The 16,546-nt window shown below is 55.3% G+C and overlaps 1 protein-coding gene across 3 annotated transcripts; it reads right to left on the reverse strand.

Annotated features, from left to right (window-relative positions):
• Nucleotides 1-814: 814 nt before the first annotated feature.
• Nucleotides 815-16,264, reverse strand: HPN (hepsin). 3 transcript variants are annotated; one of them, XM_037021459.2, is made up of 13 exons: nucleotides 15,770-16,264; nucleotides 15,194-15,263; nucleotides 9,905-10,006; nucleotides 9,779-9,820; nucleotides 4,860-4,989; nucleotides 4,669-4,791; nucleotides 4,500-4,540; nucleotides 3,994-4,159; nucleotides 3,702-3,892; nucleotides 2,041-2,175; nucleotides 1,707-1,849; nucleotides 1,374-1,538; nucleotides 815-1,158 (listed from the first exon to the last, which is right to left on the reverse strand). In XM_037021459.2, exons 2-13 carry the CDS (start codon nucleotides 15,207-15,209, stop codon nucleotides 1,120-1,122), a joined length of 1,293 nt encoding a protein of 430 aa, XP_036877354.1. In that variant the 5' UTR covers nucleotides 15,210-15,263; nucleotides 15,770-16,264; the 3' UTR covers nucleotides 815-1,119. The 3 variants fall into 3 exon arrangements, with proteins under 3 accessions (XP_036877354.1, XP_036877356.1, XP_036877357.1); XM_037021461.2 differs by having other exon boundaries at nucleotides 2,041-2,136; nucleotides 15,770-16,260; XM_037021462.2 differs by lacking the exons at nucleotides 9,779-9,820; nucleotides 9,905-10,006; nucleotides 15,194-15,263; nucleotides 15,770-16,264 and adding an exon at nucleotides 5,398-5,416.
• Between the last annotated feature and the right edge of the window lie 282 nt (nucleotides 16,265-16,546).

Here is a 16,546-nt window from a genome sequence, read left to right on the forward strand (position 1 = left end):
AAATGCTTAGTTGCTCAGAGTTTAGGGGCAGCAGTGTCCCCTGGTGGCCATCAGGGCCCCAACGATCTGCAGATGCTCTAGAGAACAGAGTGGGCCCCAGGGGAAGCTGAGACCCAACCTCCAGCCCAGATGAAGAGGTGGAAGGGTCTCAGGCTGTGTTCACAGGACCTGGTGCTCCTGTCCATCCTACAGGGCCCTGTTTCCTGAACTGGCCCAGAGTGGATGTCTTTTTTTTTTCATTAGGCATCTACATTTTTTCTAGAAACAGCATCCCATTTTCCTTTGGAGAATCTCCCCACACTCAAGTCATGTAGTTCTTGAGGGTCAAACCTTCTGCCAACCCCATGTATCAGATGCCTGGTGATTTGATGAGGGATGAGCGTCTGACCCAAATCTGTCCAGTAAGTGAGGCCTGGGACTTTTTTGCTGTAACTACTGGGAAAGAAGCCTTCTCTTTCCACTGAGGCTGCTAAGTTGCCCATGGCGTATTAACCTAGAGTTTGGGTGGGTGTGCAATGGTGGGGGTGGGGGAGTTGTAGGGAAAGCTGCATGGAAATTAAGCTGACAGAGAGATTTGAGAGGAAATGAGGCACAGTCCTGATGAAAAATATTTGAGCAGCCGAATCCAGCTGTATCTGAAGTCAGATGCTCCAAGACATTTCTAGTTAAGTAAGCCAATTAAAATATTTTTTTTCAAGCCTGTGGGGATTGAAGGATCACACAACCTGCCTGATTTGTGCCAGGCCCTAATTCCTTTCTTCCCTTCCCCAAAAGGTCCTCATTGCTTCTTACATTTGCATACTCAGAGGCCCCATTAATCAAAACCATCTTTATTATTTAAAGAACATCCTGTCATCAGGGGGCCTAGATGGGGGTCCCCAAATGGCAGAACAATATTTACATGGGGGTCAGGAGGGTAAGGCTTGGGTGGTCCCAGGGCTGAGTGGCCCGCCACTGTGGAAGAGGGAGCCTGGAGGGAGGGTATCCTTGGGGCTGTGGGCTGGGCCCAGGAAGAAAAGTGTCCCATCCCAGGCCCACAGTGGATCCCACCATGTGGGGCTGGAATCACCTAGGTCAACTCGGGCCCTGGAAGCGTGCGCAGTGAGGAGAAGCCATGGGTCAGAGCTGTGTCACCATGCCGCTGGCTTCGGAGTGAGTCTGGTAAAAGACAACCGCGGGCGTCTGAGGTCTGGGGGGCTTCTCCCAAAGTCCACAGCTAACCCCCAGCCCCAGAAGCCCTCTGAAATCCTTCCGTTCCCCAGGGTACCCTCTCCTAGGCTTGAGCATAGGTTTCCAGAAAACCCCCATCTCCCTTCCTCTATTAGAGTCCCAAACACTCCACCCTCTGGCTGCCAGCTGGGCCCAACTTTCACCTGTATGGCCTGGAAGATCCACTCCCGGAAGTCACTGACTTTGGTGTAGACACCTGGCTTCTGAGCCAGGGCACAGCCGGTGCCCCAGCTCACGATGCCACACAGCCGCCAACGTGGCGTCCGAGAGATGGTGTCCTCACACACGAAGGGGCCACCACTGTCACCCTGATGAGGGAAGAGGATGCCTGGCTTAAGGCCGAGATAGCTGGCCTGCAGACCTCTTGCACGGCCATGGGCTGTGGCCCTGAGATAGGGAGCCTGACCACCCACTGCCTTGTGTCTCCATGGCTAGAGTGGCAGGGTCCAGGGGCGGCTGCCCACATAGTCCCTCACCTGGCAGGCATCGATGCCACCCTCAGAGTAACCGGCACAGAACATCTTGGGCTTGATCTGGTTCCCGTAGAAGTCGGGGCCATTGCAGACATCATTGCTGATAATGGGGACTCGGGCCTCCTGGAGCACCCCAGCCTGTTGGCCTGGAGGTGTGCAGGCAAGGCTGGCCAAAGCTGGGGAGGATGCACACCCCTCTTCCCTCCTAGTGCCCACCCAGGTTCCTCAGCGTCCCCATACCCCGAGACCAAGAGGCACTGCACCAACCAGACTGCCCTTCCTCAGCCTAGCTCAGAGGCTCCCCAGGATGGTTTCCCAAGTGGAGGTGACGACTCACCGTAGTACTGCGTGTTGCCCCAGCCTGTCACGGTACACAGCTTGCCATCCACCAGGGCCTGACCGGCAGCCGGGAGGCATACAGGCTGGATGTACTCTGTGCGAGAAAGCACCCAGCTTCTGCCGGCTGCCCCACCTGGTACAAAACCTCTGTCCAGTATGCACAAGAGATGACAAACAGCGACCCTGTGGCATCCTACTACACTGATGGACAGTGACTGCAATGGGGTATGTGGTGGGGACTTGATAATATGGGTGAATGTTGAAACCACAATGTTGCTCATGTGAGACCTTCATAAGAGTGTATAGCAATGATACTTTAATAAAAAAACATAAATAAATATAAGGCAAATCATAAAATGGTACCAACTTCTCTGGCAGCTAGCCTGGGGGTTACACAGTTTTTTCAGTACCAGGCAGCTTGGGCTCAATTCTTTGCCATTTGCCAGCTGTGGGAACTGGGGGCATGTTTACCTTCTCTGTGCTGGGACCTTTCCCCACGTAGGAAAACAGGATGTTAAGAGGACCTACCACCCCTGGGCTGCTGTGCTTGGGACACAGTGAGGAGCACGCCTGGCACCCAGGAATCGGTGCGAGCGCTCATGTTCACTACGATAATGTTTTATTATATTATATCGTTATTACTATCAGACTGTTGCCTGTTGAAGGCTTGTCATCACTATCATGACTTAGTTATCACCATCATTACCGTTATTTTTATCGTTATTACTACACTAGGGCCTGCAGAAAGCTGAAGCCCAAGGTCTGCTCTGAATCCAGGGTGTGTTAGACACGTTGGCACCCCAGTGGGCGTTTCTCTTTGGGCGCCAGGAAATGTTCTGGAGAACTACAGAGGGAATAACTCCTGACTTCCCCATGGATCATATATTCTTAATATCTTTTTCATTTCATTTAATAATTTTTTGCGGGGAGCTTACAGCTTAAAGTGGACTAGTCAATGGTCTTTTGTGGGTTCAGAAATATATAGTTAAGTAGTGTGCCTGGCAACAGGAAGATGCAGCCATCACAATTTTAGAACAAGTCATCATCCCCCAAAAATTTACCTCTCACCTCCCCATTTCCCCATCTCCACCTCCATCCCATGCCACCCCCACCCTGTGGTAACCACTCATCTACCTTCTACCTCTACAGATTTGTCTGTTCTGGACATTTCAAATAAATGGAATCATATAGTAGCCTTTTGGGTCTGCTTTCACTCAGCACAGTGTTTGCAAGGGTCACCCAGTGTGTATCCCTCCTTTTTATAGCCAAATATTCTATTGTGTGGATCTACCACATTTTGTTTATGCATATTGATCAGGTGATAAGCATCTGGGTTGTTTTCACCTTTTGACTACTGTGAACAGTGCTGCCATGCACATTTGTGTGCAAGTTTTTGTGTGGACATGTATTTTCGTTTCTTTTGCGTTTGTACCCTGAGAGAGGAATTGCAGGGTCCAGTGGTAACTTGATGTTTAACTTTCTGATGAACTGCCAGATGGTTTTCATGTGGCTGCACCCGTTGTTCCTGCTTAATGAATGCCCAGTTCATGCCCCCTCAAGATCAGTTCCCTTACCAGCATGGCTTTCCATGCCCCGGGCCCCTCCTCTGTCCTCCCAGCCTCCAGAGTCCCCAGAACAAGGCCCAGCCCCCAGACTTACCTGTGAGGGGCAGGGGGCTGGAGAGGTGGACCAGGGCGATGTCATTGCTGTTCTCCTCGCTGCTGGGGTCTCGGAAGGGGAGATAGCCCCCATGGTGGACTACTGCCTGCACGCCCAGCTGCAGGCCGTGGGGTGAGGCCTGGGCCACAGCGCCTGCAAACACTCGCCATCGCGACAGGACCCGGTTCCGCCTACCAGGGAACAGGAGGGGAGGGTGGCAGCCTGCCTGGGCACAGCCTCCCCACCACGCCGTCCCCTGCCTCCCTCTGTCAGCGCTGTGGAGGACACTCACTCAGGGAAACAGTGGGCGGCTGTCAGCACCCAGTCTGCGGAGAGCAGAGACCCGCCACAGAGGTGTGCTCCGTCATAGCGAAGACTGACTTGCCACGGCCACCTGCCCAAGCTGGTGTCTTGGCCTCCCACAATGCGATCTACGGGCAGCTTCCTCCGGCCGCAGTCTGCGGGAGGGAGCCGAGGGCAGCAAGAGGGCCTGGGACCTTAGGGGCGTGGGTTCACCCTGCCCCAGGGAGGCTGAGAGACATGGCCCCACTCTGGGGATCCTGACCTGAGGGGTCTGAGGGGACATGGACCCACCGTCTGAGAGGACACAGCTCTATCCTTGCAGGATCTAAGAGGACATGGCCTGCCCAGGGGCGTCCGATGAGACATAGCCTTGCCCTTGGGGAATCTGAAGGGGACACAGTCCCATCCTTAGGGGACCTAAGGGGCATAGCCCTGCACTTGGCGGGGGGGTGGGGAGGGTTCTAAGGAGGAGGGTTCTGAACTTTAGGGTCTCACCTTGGCAGCTGGTAGCCAGGAAACGGCCCCTGGGACAGTCACTGTGAGACAGACCATGACAAAAGGAGAGGCCACTTAGGACGGATGAAAGGGAGGCGGGGAAAGCAGGTGTGGGGCGCCTGGGGGCCGGGGCCCTGTGTGTGCCCCATCTGCCCGCCGCCCTCCTCACCACACGGAGATGACCTCGAGCAGCCTCCGGGCGTGCGGCAGCCTTCCCTCGTCCACGCAGAAGAAGCCCGACGTGCCGTTGGCGCCCGCTGTCCGCACGTCCAGCTCGGAGTGGACCAGCGCCCTGGGCAGGGCAGGGGTCAGGCCTGCTCCTCCCGCCCGCCCACCCCACCCTCCAGGGGGCACCTGTACCTGAGGAAGCCCATCTCCTCACAGCTGAGTCCCGCCACCCTGGCATTGGAGCGTGAGGAGCACAGCAGCCGCCACGTCCCCTCCCTCTCATCAAACACGGTGAGCCGAGTGTCTGCTGGGCTGACCTGCACTGCAGGGCGACAGGACGGGCCGCCTGGGTCACCTTCCCACCTGAGCCCCTCCTGGCCTGCTCTCCAGGGTCTAGTCCTGAGTCCTGGCAGGACCAATCAGAGCACCCCTGCCCCTACCTTTGTGATTGTGTCTGGAAGGGCACATGACTCAAGTGGGTCAATTTAATTTATTCCTTTTATCTTTTTCAGCCTTAAGACCCTTGACTAATATATCAGATTGCCAAAATATTTAAACAGATATCTTCTAATCTCTCAAAAAAAAAGAAATAAAAGCTCACATCTGCAGGACTTGTCAGAGCCTTGAATATACTATAGTGTCTGGTAAGTCCCCAAGCAGAGGATGTAGTATTCACTCATTCATTCATGCATTCATTCATTCACTCAACAACCATTAGCCAGACACATACTCTATGCCCACTCCTGTGTGGGGTGATGCTCGGAACATAAAGATGAACAATCCAATCCTAGGCTGTGTCCACAACATGCCAAAATCTGGGGCAGGGGAGACAGACAGCAATAAAAAAAGTCACCCAACCAAACACATCATGACAGACTGAGAAGAGGTAGGACAGAGATACATAGGAAGGCTGGAAGAGGGCTTGCTGGGGATTCCTCATGTCTGGGGCTAGTTGTGTTGTGTTGCGAAGTAGTGTTCCCCTTTGCCCCTCACAGGCTGCTCCCCAAACATGGCCAGAGAACCCCTGTTCACACCTAAGCCAGGTCAGGGCCCTTAGGTGTATTTATTTCATTTACCAGATACTCTATACGTGCCAGGCTGTGTTCTGGGCAATGAACAGATCCGACAAAACCCCTGCTCTGTGGAGCTCAAAGGACAAGTGAGATGGATAAAAAGGGACAAATACATAAAACAGATCGTGTGTCGCAAAAGAAGGGGCCAGGGAGATAAATCAAGCTTGACAGAGGCAGGGGGGTCCTGGCATGCAGGGTGGAGTTGTGACGTTCAACAGGCAGGCAGGGAAAGCTCACTGAGAAGGTGGGAGCCAAGCAAAGACCCAAAGGTGAGGAGAGTCGTGAAGACAGTAGGGACCAGAGAGCCAGGCCCCGGGACACTGCACGACCCCCAGGCAGGGGTGGGGGTGAGAACAGCAGGGAGGCTGAGCAGAGGGAGGGAGGGGTGATAGGCGGGGGTAACACCTGGCGTTCTCAGCAGGGAGGGGCAGCCAGGAAGGGCTCAGTACGGAGCACCAGACCTGTCCCAGGGTGCCAGGTTTCCTTTCGCTGCCCGTGGGGAGCAGGACGAGTGCAGGGAGATGGGGAGGAGCTGCTGTGGTGTCCAGGAGGGAGAGGGTAGGGCCCAGCCAGGGCCAGGGTGGGGGCAGTGGGAAGAAGAGTGGATTCTGGGCAGATTTTGGGGGTGGAGCCACAGGGCTTCCTAACAGGTTGAGTGTGGGTGTGAAGGAAAGACAGGGGTCAAGGACAATTCCAGGTGTTTGGCCTGAGCCACTGAAAGGATGGAGCTGGTCAGGGAGGGGAAGGTGGCGAGGAACAGGTTTGGGGAAAGATCCTTGGTCCTCTTCTCCTGAGCCTCCTTCATGGCTGGTGTTCTGAGGACACATTCTGGGAAACCAAATCTGGGGCAAACTCATTTCCGGATCCTCGTAGGCAGGAGCCGGCGAGGCCCTGTTCCCATAGCCCTGCAGACCTGGACACAGGGAGGTCGGATCTCCGGGGAGCACCCTGTCCTGCTGAGAACCTAATGTGTGCCCGTTGCTATGCTACATGCTCTCCCTCCCCTCCAAGGCCTTACCAACACCCTCCACCCACTGAGGCCACAGAGATCACCCTCATTTTGATCAGATGAGGCTGTTGAAGCTTAGAGAGGTAGGGTCACCTGCCCAACATCGCAGAAAGGCAGAGAGAGAGGATTTGCATTTAGACTTGAGTCCAAACCCCAACCTTTCAATATTGTCCTAGATAGCCTCTCAAGCAGCTTCCCTTCCTGAAGGTTAAACAATTAACAGCACAGTAACCCTAATAACACAGGCTACAGGTCCTGGAGATGCCAGTGGGTTGGCCCCATGCCATGTGTCATATCTGGGAGGTTCTTTGAATCCTGTAACCATCCTGGGAGGTAGAGACCATTTCTATGCCCATCTCACAGATGGGGAAACTGAGCCTTGGAGAAGATGAACTTGGCCAGGGTGTACAGCCAAGCACCAGCAAAGCCAGGATCTGAGCCCAGGCCTGCTGACTTGCATGCTCCCTGCTCCTTTTGTGGGTCTCACACAGACCCTTACCTGCCCCCACCCCGAATATACTCACCCGCAGTCAGGAGTAAGAGCTTCCTGGCTGGCTTGCCTTAATCATAGCCTCCTACTCCCGGCTGGGGGCAGGGGATATCTGGCACCTTGGCTGGGTGGTACCCACCACCCTGAGTTCCAAGACCAAGACTTGGGGTTTGAAACCCCAACTGGGGGTGAGTGACTTCTAAGTGCTCCAAGATATGATTTCCAGAAAGTGTGAGGTTTGAGGAAAAAATGGTCCCTTTGTGGATGTATGTTGGGGGAGGCGGGAGGGAGAGAAGATCAAATGCTCCCCCCCACCCAGTTATTTTTAAGCCACATTCTATGCCACTTTAAAGCTTTTTATTCTTGTTTGTATTATTTTAAGCAATGCAAAAAGTATGTTCTGGGTCACCTGGTTTGCTTTTACCAAACTGATATATTTAGAGGTGTGACAATCCCAGAAAAATGAGGTGGGGATATAGTTTTTGGGTTGTCTTTGTTTTTTGATATCCCACATTTTTGAAAACCCAAGTACAACTGAAGGACCAGTGTGCCAGCATTGGCCGGAACCAGGTCTGAATCGTGGCCTAGTTACTGTCCAGCTGGAGGCCCAGGACGAGTTAGTTCATCTCAGCAGTTTGTCTCCATGCTTATTCATTAAGCAAAGATTTCCTGAGCACCTACTATGTGCAGAACATTGTCTGGGCCAGTAAACAAAATGCCCCTGCCCTCCTGAAATTCACCAGGAGTAAATAATTAACTGCAAGAAGAGCTTTACTAGGGCAGCAGGGATGGCTGAAGGGTGGGGGAGCACAGAGTCTGGGGGTGCAAAGAGGCCTTGCTCAGCAAACTTAAGGCCTCAAGGTTGAAACCAAAAGCCAACATTTACCAAGTGGCTGAAAGCCAAGCACTGCACAGAACATCACCTCCTCTCATTCTCAGCCTCAGTTTACAGATGTGGACGTTGAGGGTGGGGCTATTGTGAGGCCCCACAGCCCAGCAGCCATGGTGCAGAACCCTGAAACCTGCCCCTAGGTGTGAGCTGGTACAAGATGTGTGGACAAAGGCTGTGGTGTCGGGAGGGTTTGTCGAGGGTGTCCGCGGCCCTTTGGCTGGAACCTGGAAAGTGGTGGATGCGGTGCAAGGTGTGGGCAGAGAGGGGCCCGGACATAGGAGCTTCGGAGCTATGAGGGGTTGGCATTTTAGCCTAGCATCAGTGGGAAGCCATGGAGGGGATTTTGGCAGAGGCACAATCCTGCTGCCTTGCCACTTATTTGACGTGTGGTCTTGGGCATGTCAGTTCACTTTGCTGGGCCTCAGTTTCCCCATCTGCAAAATAGAAATAATAGCCCCAACTTCAGGGCTTTGTGCAAAGGCTGCAGCCAGGGCCTGGCATACGTTAGCTGTCACTGTGGCAACCCACTTGGCTGTTTCTTGAGAAACAACAGTGTGTAGTAGTTCTGCACAAGAGGTGGGACCAGCTGCCTGGGGTTCAGATCCCAGGCCTGCCACCTTCCAGCTCTGTGACCTGTGGCTCTCCTGTGCCTCAGTTTCCCCAAATTAAAGTGGGCTGTTATGGATTTAATGACTTGACACCTGTGACGCCCTGAGGCCTGTGCCTGCCACATGTAAATGCTCTGTAAGTGCTGGTGAGGACGACTACCACTGGTGATGGCTCTCCTTGTCTGGATTTTCATCGCTTAACATGAGCTGAGTCCTTTATGGAATTAGAGAAGGCTTGTGGGAGTGAAAAACACATCCCACCACCCAACTTCCCCTTCCTTCCTGCTGCCCTGGGTCACAGAATGGCAGCATGGGGCTGGTATTGGGAAGATTTATTCATTCATTCCACAGTTAGCTTCTGCGCCTATTCAGTCGTGTGGCCATTCACCCCCACCTGCTTGGAGACTCATCTCTACCAGGCCTGTCTAAGAGCTGTTCCCGGACCCATTATTTACAAGCCGTGTGTCCTCTCTGGGCCTAGCTTCCCACATCTGTAAATGGGGACAACAGCTACCCACTCAGAGAGCCAGAAGGGTTTGCTGAATTCAGGCAGCACCTCTTAAACATGTTCTAACTATGCCCCACACATTTTTACATTACGAAGTAGCCCCAAACTTCTATTTTCTGGGGCAAACCATCACATTGCTCTGAGCTTCAGTTTCTCCATTTTTAAAATGGAAAGAATAACCGTCCCACCCTCATTAAACCAAAAGATTAACAAAACTTTTCTTACTGAGAGAGATGCACTCTGATATTTTCTAATCTAATCTCTTTCAAAATTCTTAAAATGTCATCTTTGACTCATTAATTTCATGATACAGTAATGGGTAATACATTTAGGGTCTGAAAAACACTGGATTAGACAAGGGAAATGCTTACAACAGCACCCAGTCCAGAGCAGGCACTCCATACGAGGGCACGAGCATTACCAACATTTCTGCGGTTTGTTCATTCATTCACAAAATCCTTTTGCTGAGCTCCCCCCAGGTACAGGCTTTCTCCTGGGCTCCCCAGAGGGTTCCCAGCCTGCTTCACTCACCTGGATACAGCGGCTCCTGATCACTCCTGAGTAGAACCATCACTGCAGAGAAGGCAGAGGTAAGGGCAGGCAGGCTGGGGGCCACAGGGGACAGGGGAGGACAGAGGCACAGGGGGCCATTCTCACCAATGGCCCAGGATGCTGCCCCAATGCCTGTCAGGAGCAGCAGGGTCCCCACAGTGAGAGCTGCCACCTTGGGTCCGGAGTAGCATGGCACAGCCTGGCCACCTGCAACAGACACCATGCTGGGGCCACTGCCAGGACGGCAGGGTCTGGGCACAGGCCAGCTCTGCCCTGCCCCCAAGGCTAACTTAGTATGCCTGAGCCTGCCATGCCCTGGGCCCGGTCTCTCAGGGCACAGCAGTGGGCAGGGCCATCTCCCCTGACGTGTGGACAACCAGGTGTCCAGCTCCCCAAGGGTTCTACTGGGAAGGGGAGGGCCTGGAACAGCTGCCACCCTCCCTGTCTGCACTACTGGCACTTGGGGGAGTTCTCCTCCCCAACGATGATGCGCTTCTCTATCTTCCTCATCACATGGTGCCATCTTTTCTTGTACCTCTCACTTCGGCTAACTCTCTCAGAAAGGCTGTTGGAGCCTCTGGGGGGCTGTGACCCCTGACCTTTGCCCTCTTGGCAGCTCTTCTCTCTGATGTTTGGCATTTCCTCACTGCCTCATTTTTCTCTGCTGTTCCAGATCCTCTGTCCCTGGGTACCTCCTCAAACCAGATCTTTCCCCCAGCACCCAGCTCCAACATCAAATCTGCCCCTGGAGGCTGAGAACCTAAGTTTGGAAATTTGCCAGCCTCACTTAAAAATACTGACCTTACTCTTTCCTAGCTGGGACCTTGGGCAAGTGGCATTACCTCTTTGAGCATCAGCTTCCTCATCTACTTAATGAGCATCCACCCAGTACTCACCTCTAAAAGTAATACTTTAAAGTTATTTCGAATAATAATAATCATAGCCAAACTCGTCAAATGCTTACTACATGACAAGCGATACTCTAAATTCATTAACTTATTCAGTCCTTATCTAAGTTATGATTCCCATTTCTCAGACAGGGAGAACTGAGGCTCAGAAAAGTAGAGTCACAGGCTCGAGATGGCTCAGCCAGGAGAGGCAAAACCGAGTCCTGAGCCCTGGGCAGGTCTGGAGTGAGGGCTCCAGTGTGCAATCACTAAGCCATGCTGCTGGGTCTGGCATACAGCAAGTTCTCAATAAAGGCCTTTTAAATCATTAGTGCTGTGTGGTCCCAGACATCTCCCTTCACCTCTCTGGGCCTCAATTTCCTCATCTGTAAAATGGAGTTTTATTCATTCATTGTCCTATTGAGTGTCTGCTCTGTATCTGGCACCCTTCTGAGATCTGACACTCCCCACAACAAGACAGATGAGATGCTGGGTCTCACGGGGTTCACACTCATGTGTGCAAGGTGAGAGGGAGATGTAAACAAGTAAAAAAATTTGATAATTTCCAGATTGTGGCAAAGTGTATGAAGAAAACAATGCAGGTGGGGGCAGCCAATGGCTTCTGCAGGGTGCCCAGGGAGGGCTTCCCCAAGAGATGCCTGTGAGCAGATGGGAGCAGATGGAACAGCGCAGGCAAAGCCTCGAGGCAGGGAAAAGCACAATCTGCTAGAGGGCAGAGAGGCCTTGATGTGGCCAGAATGGCACGAGCTTGGGGAAGGCAGTGGGACCAAGACTGGGGCCAGCCAGGGAGGCCTGGCGGCCTGAGGAAAGAGGGATTTTATTCGCAGTGCAACAGGGGCCCTAGAGATTAAAAGCCAACTGCTTCCCTAGGGACTGTGACAAGACCGAGGAGAAGAGGCTGCTGTAAACCTTCGGCTGGGCCTGGTGTCTACCTGACTGCCCTTGGCACCTGCAAGGCTCTCCCACAACTGCAGGCGCTCCCCGCATGCCCATCGGTGTTGTGGTAGCTTGGCTGGTGTGCACAGGGCCAGGCCAGGGCCTGGAACAGAGCAGGGAGTGGTCCAGACCTTCCTGGAATGGCCATTGTCTGAGTATCTTAAGAATTTGAGAGCCCAGCAGTTCCTGTCAAGGCGTAAGGGAACACTCCGTCCCTCCAAAGAGGTCCCAGTGGGCCAGGCCTGCCCAACCCCTGCTGGCTGACTCTTCCTGGTCTTGAGAGGGCCTCTCAGGCCCACCTGCCAACTTTATTGCCAACCCATCTTCCTGGCTCCAGCGGAAGGTCCTGGCTCCCTGAGGCCACCAGGGAGCTCCTGGTTCCTTTGTTTTCAGACATGCCTGCCAGGGCTTTGGGCCATTCAGAACCCAGCCTGAGGCTCTCCTATGTCTCCTAGGGCAGAAAGCATTGCCACCCCATGCCTCTTTGGGTGACAGGAAGAACCTCCTTCCAAGCCCACTGGTTCAGGGGACTTTGGGCAACTCTAAAAGTGGTGCCTTCGGTGGAACAGGAGGCATCCTCACTCCATCCCCAGCGAGAGAGGCAGCACTCTTGTCGGAGTCCAGCAGCAATAGGGTCTTTGTGCTCAGTAAGCCAGGTGCCCCAGCCTCTCCCCAAGGCTGTGCTCTCTGCTCCTCCAGTGCACTGGGCGGCCCCGGTCTTCTCAGACAGCTGCTAGCTCCAGGCCTCAGTCCACACCGCACCTGCTCCACCTTCCTGAACGAGTGTCTCCTCATTTGACTTCTGGGGCACCCACATGCATCTGATTTTCCTCTTACCTCTCCAACAGTGCCTTCTCTAGCTCCTGACCCTCTGCCCTCTCCTTGAAATCTGGAGTTCACAGCGTGAGCCATCATCTCCTCCGCCTCATACCTCCTCGGGCCAAGTCTGTCTAACCCATCTCCACAGTCTCAGCTTCCATTTTCTGCCCCAGCCCTGGACTCTCCTCAGTCCCAGGGGTCCTGCAGCCTCATACGTGCCACCCTCTGTAACCCCTGAAGTTCCTCACACCCCCAGGTCCCATACTGGCCTCAGTCTCTCCCAGGAGCCCCAGGTTCTGTCTCCAACGTTCTCATCCTCAGGACTGTCCCTCATTGGCAGGATGCCTCCCTTCCTGCACAGCTTGCCAGCTCCACAGACTGCAGGCCTCCCGAGCATCTCCCAGCCATCCTCTCCTTCTCCATCCCCAGCCCCATCTGAGCCCTGGGCTCGGCTGTCCCCTGTGGGCCAGCCTCCACACAAAAGCCTGGATATCTTCCTAAACACCAAATCTACCTTGTCCCTTCTCTACCTAGAACCCTCCATGGCTCCCCAGTGCCCTCCAGGACAGAGACTAAGGCCCTCAGCCCTGCTCTGCCAGCCCCTCTAGGATATAAGCACGACTGTTAGAGATTTAGAAGTCAAACATATGTTTCTCCAAATGCCCAGACAGCCATATGGGTCATTATCAGACACTTGCTAGAACTTCCAGAAAGCAACCAAAACAACAGAACTTGCGAAATACGTGTTAGGAAAGAGAAGCAAAGAATCCCTGAGTGCCATCTTGTGGAAAGACCCAGAACTGCCCCAGCACTAGCCTGCCCCTCCCCCTCAGCAGTCCCAGCAGACCTGGATCCAGCTTGCACACCCTGTCACCCACCAGCTCCACTTCCAACTTTACCTCCAGACACACCCTGATTATCGACGTGCCATTGCACACTGGCAGCCTGTCACCCCCAGCTTTTAGCCATGCGGTTCCCTCTGCCTCATGCACCCCACCCACACCCTACTCATCCTGAATGTCAACTTAGAAAGATGTCACCTCCTCCAATCCTAAGTCCCCAGGGAGCACCAAGCACCTGGCCTCGGGCACTTGCAACAACACCAGCAGCACTGCTCAATGGCCCTCAGAACCCTGCCAGACTCCCAGCGCCGCCCTACCCCCCTCCTGCACCTCCCTTAAAGCCTGGCAACTGTTAATGACGAAGGCATCGTCGTCATCATTCCCGGGTCACAGGTAAGGAAAGGCAGCCGGTGACACCCACCCGAGTCACCCAGCCAGTAAGCAGGCGACCGGCCTTTCCGCATCTGTACGCCTCCAGCCTGGCAGCAGGACTCCCCTCCACACCCAGCCCGAGCTGCCTGGGGGTGCACTGGGGCCCCCTGGGCCTCGGTTCTCTCTGTACCCAGACCCAACTCTGGCCATCCTGCCGGCCACACTCTGCTTCTCTTCCCTGGTTCATTTGCCCAGAGGCCACAGCCCTGGTGACTGCCTACAGTCAGCCCCAGGAGGGAAGGCATCCCCACATGGGGCTCTGCCGTCCACCCGCTCAGCAAACATGCAGCGCCTTCTCCCGAACCGCCGGAGCCTGGGCTCACCCTGAGCTGAATGGTTTGAGGTCTGATCTGCTGACTGTGCTGAGCCCCGAGGAGGTCAGGGACCCACACTGGTGGTTTCAGCCAACACACTCAGCACTTCTGCCTATCATGGCATTTAAGTGCTCACACCAACCTGTGGGGTGTGCACTAGGACCATCTCTGTTTTACAGAAGGAGAAACTGAGGCCCAGAAAGGGTAAGGCTTGAGGCTTGCCCAAGACCTCACAACTAGGAAGTGCTGCTTCCTGGGACAGAACCCAGCTAGCCTGGTTCTGGGAAGAAGAGAGGGAGACAGCCCCAGCTGGGGAGGGCAGGAAGGAGAGGCGCCCTCGAGGCCCTCCTGCTGGCTCCCAAGTGCGGAAGGGGTTGAGAGGGAGCCAGGCTGTCTGGAGTCCCCTCTCCAGGCTGTAAAGAGCCCTTGGGTGCCAGCCGCTCCAGCGGTGGTGAAGCGCTTCCTCTGCTGTCTCTCCCCTCCATCCATCCATGCTGGGTCCAAAGGCTGCCCTCGGCTCTTCTGTCCACAGTTTGAGGAGGTGGGGGGAATGTCTGGAATCAGTGGGGTCTTGGGGTCCCCGGGACTCCAAGTCAGCTGACCTCTGTCATGACAGCTCTGGTTCATGGTGTGAGTCTTACATGGTAAGCCCATGCTGGTGCCTTGTGTATGGGCTGTGCTCCTAACAACCCCACATAGGTAGCATGTAGATAGCATGACCCAGGGGAAACCAAAGCCCAGAGAAAGGATGTCACTTGCACAAGATCACACAGCAAAAAAGTGGCGGCAGCAGATTCAACCCCAGGGCCTGCGTCCCTAACTGTGATAGCTAGTCTCCCCACCTTGGCCCCAAGAGGAGGATGTCCAGGGCTAGCTGAGAAATCACTGGGGGGTGGAGGGGAAACTGAGGCACGGGGTCAGGCAGGTCATATGGGGTAGCAGGGAGGCAGACGGTGGCACAAGCCCACAGAAAATTTGGTTAATAGTTAATCTAGTGGAGGAGGCTCCCGAAGGGGGTGGGGATGGTCCCAGGAGGGGTGCCAGAGAGAGGGGGCTCTAAGGGGGCAAAAGGTTGGGAAGAGAGCATAGAGGGAGGGGCGCCAGGCAGAGCCAAAGTTGGGGCTCAGGGAAAGGGGCACTCACCCTCCTTCTCCGCCATGTCACAGCCTCTTGTTAATGATTCCCCGGCTGACCTCCTGGGCCGGGGTGGGACCTGTGGGGAGAGGACCGGGGAGGCAGGGCCTGGGGGAGCCCAGCCCAGCCCCAGTGCCCCCAGTCCCAGGCACCCATCCAGGAGGCTGGAGGGACTGGGCCCTGGCCAGAGCACGCTGCGATCATGGACACAGATTGGGCTGGGTTCAAGGATGGGGTCAGTGTCTGCCCAGCAGCTGGGGGGACACCTGGATTTGCAGGGCTAGGGGAGCCCATAGGTGGGCCTGGGGGAGTAGGGAGCTAAGGGTCCAAACTCCTGGGTCTCAAGGAGGACAGAGCAAGGGCTTGAACTCCTAGGTCCTAGGGAAAGAAGGGTTTGGGGGCCCATAACTCCTGGATCTGAAGTGGGGAGAGATGGGGCCAAATCTCTGAGTCTGAAGAAGAGGAGGCTAGAACTCTGAGGTCCTTGGAGAGAGGTCAGAGGGACCACCCTGGGAGTCCCTCTATTGGGAAGTGGGCATTAGTCCCCATGCCTTGGGGACTGGACCTGAGGGCGCTGGTCCTTACCCTGGAGTCCCGCAAGCGGGGGTGGAGCCGAGAGCTGGTGCTGGTTTAGGGTCAGTCTCCAGGCCTGGGCAGGAGCATGGTGGCCCCGCAACAGCGGGTGGCCGGGAGACAGAGGCAGCAGCGTGGGGCCTGCTCGGCCTAGCGGCCTCACCTGAGGAGGAGGGGGCTGGGCAAGAGGCGGGAGAAGGGGCGGAGAGGGGCAGGGCCAAGCGATTGGCAGTGCTGGAGGCCACCTGGCTGGTGGGGCAGGGTGTGCAGGGGCTGGACCATGAGGCCCAGCAACCTGCCCGCTGCCAGCCTGGAGGGGGCCCAGGTGTGCCAGTCTGAGGGGAGGTGGGAGTAGGGACAGACTTGTCCTGAGGGCCAGAGGTTTGGGAGACAGAGCAGGCTGGGGGCTGCTTACAAGGACTAAAGGATAGGAACACGAATTAGAGGAAACCAGACGGGGGCCCCAGCTGCCCCAAGCCCACCCTGCCCCAGCCTCCTCTCCTGCCTCCTGCCCAGCCCCTGCCCCATCCCAGCTCGGCCCTAACTCCGGCCCTGTCCATCCCTGCCCCTTTCAACACTCCTTGCCCAGCCCAGGCCACACTGCCCCTGCCATTTCCTGTACCCCCTGCTCAGCTCCTGAACAAGGCAGTCCCTGTCCCAGCCCTGTGCCCAGAACCCTCGCCCGCCCCAGCTCCTGCTCCAGCCTCTGTCCCTTCCTTGTCCCCAGCCCAGCCCCAGCCCCCTCCCCCCAGCTGCTTTCCTACAAGTCACGGGGGCTGGTTTGCTTTG

Source organism: Manis javanica, chromosome 17 (assembly GCF_040802235.1).
Source record: "Manis javanica isolate MJ-LG chromosome 17, MJ_LKY, whole genome shotgun sequence".
In the NCBI taxonomy this organism is placed as follows: Eukaryota; Metazoa; Chordata; class Mammalia; order Pholidota; family Manidae; genus Manis; species Manis javanica.

Coding starts and splice junctions, on each gene's coding strand:
- HPN (XM_037021459.2), bottom strand. Junction 3,893..3,993: donor GCCGCCCACTGTTTCCCTGA/GTGAGTGTCCTC, acceptor GTTCCCTGGTAG/GCGGAACCGGGTCCTGTCGC. Junction 1,539..1,706: donor GTGGCATCGATGCCTGCCAG/GTGAGGGACTAT, acceptor TTCCCTCATCAG/GGTGACAGTGGTGGCCCCTT.